General features: G+C 39.6%; 1 protein-coding gene across 1 annotated transcript in view; it reads left to right on the top strand.

The window, feature by feature from the left end:
- The first annotated feature begins 639 nt into the window (after positions 1–639).
- The window catches only part of LOC129860120 (zinc finger protein 91-like), a 398,291-nt gene continuing 392,024 nt past the window's right edge, over positions 640–6,906 (top strand). The window contains exons 1-2 of the mRNA XM_055930439.1: positions 640–931; positions 4,717–4,955. Coding sequence (XP_055786414.1) covers positions 4,853–4,955 — 103 coding nt within the window. The 5' untranslated portion in view covers positions 640–931; positions 4,717–4,852. The remainder of the gene's footprint in view (positions 932–4,716; positions 4,956–6,906) is intronic.

Raw genomic sequence — 6,906 nt, 5'->3', positions numbered from 1 at the left:
GCCCAATTAACACGTTGTCATTCCAACTGCCTCTGATCTGGCGGGCTCACTAAACACAAATACTACATTTGTAAATTATGCCTGAGTGTTGGAATGTGCCCCTGGCTATCCGTAAATAAAAATAAAATAAATAAAATAAAAAAACTGGAAAATCATGCCATCTGGTTTGCTTAAAGATGCGCTATGCAAAAATTCCTCAATTTCCTGGTTGCAAAATGTTTAGTTTGTGGCAAAACAAGCAATTGTTGTGTAGAGAATCATTGTACAATCTAAACCGCGGTGAAATATATTTTCCATGACCAACTGGGGTATCTGGAGTGATCAGAGAGTAGACTAAAGAAGTGAAGTAGACAAACTGCCAGTGAAGAAGTTCTATGAAATTAGTCTGTGTAGTTACTAGGCTTGGGCGTAATTCCGTATATACCAGCATACTTGGAAAAAGACATAGGATGGTTTTTCAATGCCATTGAAAATATTTTCTTTGAAGTAAAATATTTGTAGCTACTTTTTAAGTAAATACCCGCAGTTAACTTGTGCAATACGTTAGGAGATAAAGAACAGTGCGTTCTTATTTGCTTCTGTCACATTATTATGTAGTTTACGGTAGTCTCCCAATCACGTGGTGTTTGATTACAAGCAGACAACGAGAAGAGACCTGATTGTGCACGCAAGATGGCGATCAGTCAGTGTAGATACGTTTTTTAGTAGCTGAAGGAATTATTGGATTTCCTCTCCCAAACCCCGACCAGTCGCAAAACAACATTGAATAAAACGTTGCGGATAATGTTCGGAACGACACAATTCCATGTGTACAAAGTCTAAAGACCCGCATCACTATCCTGAAACCTTTACCGTTTCTAAAAGGACGTATTTGATTTTTCTCGGCCCCCATACTGCTAAACAAGGATGAGGGCGCGATATGCTCTTTGGGGTAAGGTTCTCAAAAATATGTGAGATCACAAAAAGACTGTCTGGACCCTTCTATAAAAAATGTTTCACATAAAAATGAGTGATTTGGTGTAGGGGATGGTTGTAACACTTTTGCATTTTTTGTCAAGGTCTCTGATTATTTTGATCTAGTACATTCAAAATGTGAATAGGAACACCTGTCTGCTACAAATTGGTATTGGTTTTATCTCTCTAAATCAAACAGACAAGGTGTGACTGTCTCAAACACAAGGAGGGAAATGTTCCAAATTCCCCCACCTCCCGGGTCAGTTGTAACAGGCCTTGGGGTGAAATGTTCCAAATTTCCCCACCTCCCGGGTCAGTTGTAATGGGCCTTGGGGTGAAATGTTCCAAATCCCCCCACCTCCCGGGTCAGTTGTAACAGGCCTTGGGATGAAATGTTCCAAATCCCCCCACCTCCCGGGTCAGTTGTAACAGGCCTTGGGATGAAATGTTCCAAATTCCCCCACCTCCCGGGTCAGTTGTAACAGGCCTTGGGATGAAATGTTCCAAATCCCCCCACCTCCCGGGTCAGTTGTAACAGGCCTTGGGATGAAATGTTCCAAATTCCCCCACCTCCCGGGTCAGTTGTAACAGGCCTTGGGATGAAATGTTCCAAATTCCCCCACCTCCCGGGTCAGTTGTAACAGGCCTCGGGGTGAAATGTTCCAAATTCCCCCACCTCCCGGGTCAGTTGTAACGGGCCTCGGGGTGAAATGTTCCAAATTCCCCCACCTCCCGGGTCAGTTGTAACAGGCCTTGGGGTGAAATGTTCCAAATTCCCCCACCTCCCGGGTCAGTTGTAACAGGCCTTGGGGTGAAATGTAACAGTTTGACATATTGCTAAAATCATGACATGCAACAAGATATTGAAAGCCTTTATTGGGAACATGAGAACAACATGTTTAACATTGTGTAGCAGAAATAAGTCATAATACAAATCAGAAAATGTTTCTTATTTTGACACTCCATTAACTGTCCCTTCTCAACTAAACATCTGACAATTTAACATCTGAATTTAACTGAATGTGTGTGGTGTTGGTGAATTTGAGAGAGAGCAGGGGTGTGAGTGAATGTTGGACATGTTAACTCGGTCACAGTTTAGACAGTGGTATGGTAGTCCTGGGGTACAGGCTTGGTGGGCCCATCATTTGTATTCCCAGCACTGCACCCAGACCTCATTAGGCGTGTTACAACTAACCCTGATGCTTGCAGCCATTAGTTAGCTTCAATTTTAGCTACATGTTTAAACTTTAGCATTGCTAACTTGCATAAAATCTATATTTATTTTTTATTTAACTAGGAAAGTCAGTTAAGAACAAATTCGTATTTTCAATGAGAATTTTCAATGAAAATAAGAATTTGGGGCAAAACGGCAGAATTTTACCTTGTCAGCTCGGGGATTAGATCTTGCAACCTTTCGGTTACTAGTCCAACGCTCTAACCACTAGGCTACTTGCCACCCCATATCTACACAAACTGGTTATAAACCTGAAATAAGTTTGGTGAATCTAACTACAAAGCAGGTGATGCGTCACAAAAACAAATTTTGCCCCAAAAATGTCTTTCTTACTTCAAACTCATATTTTGTTTTTCAATAAGGGTCTTGCTTCTTCACATGAGGGTTGAGGACCAAACTGAGCATGTGCACAGTGAGTCACATAATTTTAGCTTGTTCCTGCTTGACGGTATTAAGTGTTACAATTATCCTGTGTTACAACCATCCCCGGTCTCCCCTAAAATAGGAAACTTCTCCTTTTAACTAAACTCAGCAAAAAAAAAAGAAACGTCCTCACTGTCAACTGCGTTTATTTTCAGCAAACTTAACTTGTAATGCATCTCACAGTACACAGTACGGACGTTGCAATGTATTGCCCTGGCCACATCTGCAGTCCTCATGCCTCCTTGCAGCATGCCTAAGGCACGTTCATGCAGATGAGCAGGGACCCTGGGCATCTTTCCTTTGGTGTTTTTCAGTCAGTGGAAAGGCCTATTTAGTGTCCTAAGTTTTCATAACTGTAACCTTAATTGCCTATCATCTGTAAGCTGTTAGTGTCTTAAGGACCGTTCCACAGGTGCATGTTCATTAATTGTTTATGGTTCATTGACCAAGCATCTTCATTTACAATGAAGACCTGTGAAGTTATTTGGATTTTTATGAATTATCTTTGAAAGACCGGGTCCTGAAAAAGGGCCGTTTTTTTGTTGTTGCTGAGTTTAGTTTACTATTGATATTTCCTGGCAACTTTTACTCCACTACATTCCTAAAGAATATATGTACTTTTTACTCCCATACATTTTTACTGACTCCCAAAAGTACTTGTTACATTTCGAATGCTCAGGCAGGAGAGCATATGGTCCAGATCACACGTTGCCATCCCTACTGCCTCTGATCTCAGACTCACTAAGCACAAATATTGCGTTTGTAAATGATGTCTGAGTGTTGGAGTGTGCCCCTGGCCGTCCATAAATACATCAAAACAGTCTGGTTTGCTTAAAGATGCGTGATGCAGAAATCCCTCTTCCATTTCCTGGTTGCATGAATTTGAATAATACGCATTATTTCAGTTTGTGACAAAACAAGCAGTGTGGAGAATCATTGTACCATCTAAACCGCTGTGAAATAACTTTTCCATAACCACAAATATTGTACAGTGCATTCGGAAAGTGTTCAGACCCCTTTAATTTCCCCACATTTTATTACATTACAGCTTTATTCTAAAATGGATTAAATTGTTTTTTCCCCCTCATCAATCTACACACAATACCCCATAATGACAAAGTAAAAATTGAAATACCACATTTACATAAGTATTCAGACCCTTTACTCAGTATTTTGTTGAAGCACCTTTGGCAGCGATTACAGCCTTGATTCTTCTTGGGTATGACACTACAACCTTGGCACACCTGTATTTGGGGAGTTTCTCCCATCGCCACAGAGGAACTCTGGAGCTCTGTCAGATTGAATACTTATGTAAAATGTTAGTTTGTTTTTAATACATTTGCAAAAATGTCTAAACCCGTTTTCGCTTTTTAATATTGGGTATTGTGTGTAGAACATTTTTATTTAATCCATTTTTGAATAAGGCTGTAACGTAACAATGTGGAAAAATTCAAGGGGTCTGAATACTTTCCGAATGCGCTGTAGTTATCCTCTATTCAGGTGTACAAAACCAAAAGTAAAAGACAACAACTAAACTTAGGAAGGGGAAGCATAGAAATATCACACATAGAACATATCTACCGCTTCTTAGACTTGCTTTCAATGAGACTGACAGATCTATAACTCACATTTCTTTGTGCATTTGGTCCGGTTGCCTAAAAAGTTACAGATTGTAGCTTTAATATAAGGAATTTGATGTATAGCAGTTACTTTTTACTTTTACTGAAATAACAGTTGAGTACTTTTTTTCCACCACTAACCATTGGGTGTGAGTGAAATAATACGGTGAAGACAAGGTTATTCAGGAAAATAGTACATAGTGCTGCCTAAAACATACTGCAACCTTGTACTAAATGGTTTTTGAGTCATTTATATTAATTTAGGAAATCTACTGTAGGTTAAGTGCACTTACTTTAAATTACACAACGTATGTGTGTCTAATGTGAATTCATGTTTTGTTTTCAATGTTTAGCTACATGATCTGTTGAAATGAGATAATTTAACAAGAAAAATGTAATATATATTTAGAGAATAAAGAATGCGCCAGAACTGTCAAGAAAATAACTTTAGTGTCCGTTTCTCTTTATTACTACTGGCCGACTCAGATTAAGTGTGAGGGCGGTTACATCAACAGTGAGGACAAACCCAGCCCTCCTCTCTCCTTCCACACTGAGTCCAAACCTACAGTCACTGCGTCCTGATTGTGACAGTGGAGCCCATTTTGCACTGCAGGATCCAGAGATGGCATCAGTGAAGCTGGAAGACTGCAGTCAAACACTGGAGCTGAATGTCAACATTAAAGATGAAGAAGAGGAGGAGAAGATTGGGACATCTGTTATTCATGGTAAGAGCAGGTTCTATCTATCTATAAGGTATCTTCATAAATTAGACCTCCATAAGTTATGACCCAGTCTACTGCTAGGTTGAATTGTGTCATTCTGACATCACATCCCTGAGAAACTCCAGACTGCACAACAAAGCTTGTTTTTCATTCCAACTTCCCACTGTGTATGAAAAGTTACTGTAGAACTGTTTCAATGAGAAGGTAGATGTTATTTAATGCTACTCAGACTTGCATGGTTTGATACCAGTATTGCCAGCATTTTTTTAAATTCAATTCCGGTTAATTGAACACTGAAATGACAGTTATCATCATCCTTTGAAAAGAGGAACATTTGGAATTGGAATATGGTTTGCTTTCTGAATGAACTCCAATAGAAATGGAATTGACCCCAACCCTGGTGGTTGCTAACTTGTGATAGTGAGTGGAGGATGATATGGCTCATAATTTTCACTCCTTTTGCCCCTTTTTGCCTTCAACTCTTATCCACTTTTAGAAATAGTTTTATTCCCTTTTGTATTGAACAGCCTACTGATATGAAGTCCTAAGTATATCTCACCACCTGACTGGTTCTTCTGATGTTGTTCACACAGGAGACCGTGTTGAGACATTCTCTACATCCAGAGAGCAACAGCAGGAAGATCACAGAGCTAAGAGGTCTCACCTCTGCCCACATTGTGGGGAGATTTTCCCAATTCTATCAAAACTAGAAATGCACCTAAAAATACACACAGGAGAGAGTCTGTATTCCTGTACTGACTGTGGAAAAAGCTTCAAAACATCAAGGTCTCTGACAGTTCATCAGAGAACACACACAGGAAAGACGCCTTACTCCTGCTCCGAATGTGGAAAAAGTTTCTCTCAACAGAGCAATTTAAAAACACATCAACGTATACATAAAGGAGAGAAGCCTTACTCCTGCTCTGACTGTGGGGTCAGTTTCTCCGGATTGGATACCTTAAAAACACACAAACGTATACATACAGGAGAGAAGCCATATTCCTGCTCTGACTGTGGGAAGACATTTTCTCAACTGGTCCATTTAAATGCACACCAACGTATACATACAGGAGAGAAGCCTTACTTCTGCTCTGACTGTGGAAAGAGTTTCTCTCAACAGAGCAGCTTAAAATCACACCAGCGTACACATACAGGAGAGAAGCCGTACTCCTGCTCTTACTGTGGGAAGTGCTTCACAACATCATCTGCAATAAATGTTCATCAGAGAACACACACAGGAGAGAAGCCTTACTTCTGCTCTGACTGTGGAAGGACTTTTTCCCGATTGAATACCTTAAACTGTCACAAGCTAATACATACAGGACAGAAGTCTTACTTCTGCTCTGACTGTGGGAAGAATTTCTCTCTACAGAGCAGCTTAAAATCACACCAACCTATACACACAGGAGAGAAGCCTTACTCCTGCTCTGACTGTGGAAAGAGTTTCTCTCGACAGGGCAGCTTAAAATCACACCAACGGATACACACAAGAGAGAAGCCTTTTTCAGAATAAAACTGTACAATTTGGGTGGATTGACAATGGACCCCTGCTTAAAGTATCCTCCTTTTTAAATGAAGTCTTACAGAGTTGCCTACAATGTCATCCTCCAGATAAGGCAGATCTAATATTACAGCAAATAATATGGCTCAACTCCAATGTACTGATAGATTTAAAAAAATACTTTTATTGTAAAAAATGTGTATAATATCTATGAAGGACATTGTAAACAAGAAAGGTCAAATGATGTCACATAACTAACAACAGAGTATGGAGGTGTGTACTCAATACAAGATTATAACCAACTCATTGTGGCTCTGCCACAAAATTGGAAGAGGCAATTACTTAAGAAATTAAACACTTTGTCTAGTTTTCTCCCATTAAAAATCAGAAATGGCATAAAATCATTAATATAAATTGAAAAATGTATCAGTTTCACTTAGTCAAAAGGTTTGA

The sequence above is a fragment of the Salvelinus fontinalis genome, chromosome 7 (assembly GCF_029448725.1).
Source record: "Salvelinus fontinalis isolate EN_2023a chromosome 7, ASM2944872v1, whole genome shotgun sequence".
Lineage (NCBI taxonomy): Eukaryota > Metazoa > Chordata > Actinopteri > Salmoniformes > Salmonidae > Salvelinus > Salvelinus fontinalis.
Note: the sequence above shows the minus strand (reverse complement) of the source record. Positions and strands in the feature narration are given on the sequence as shown.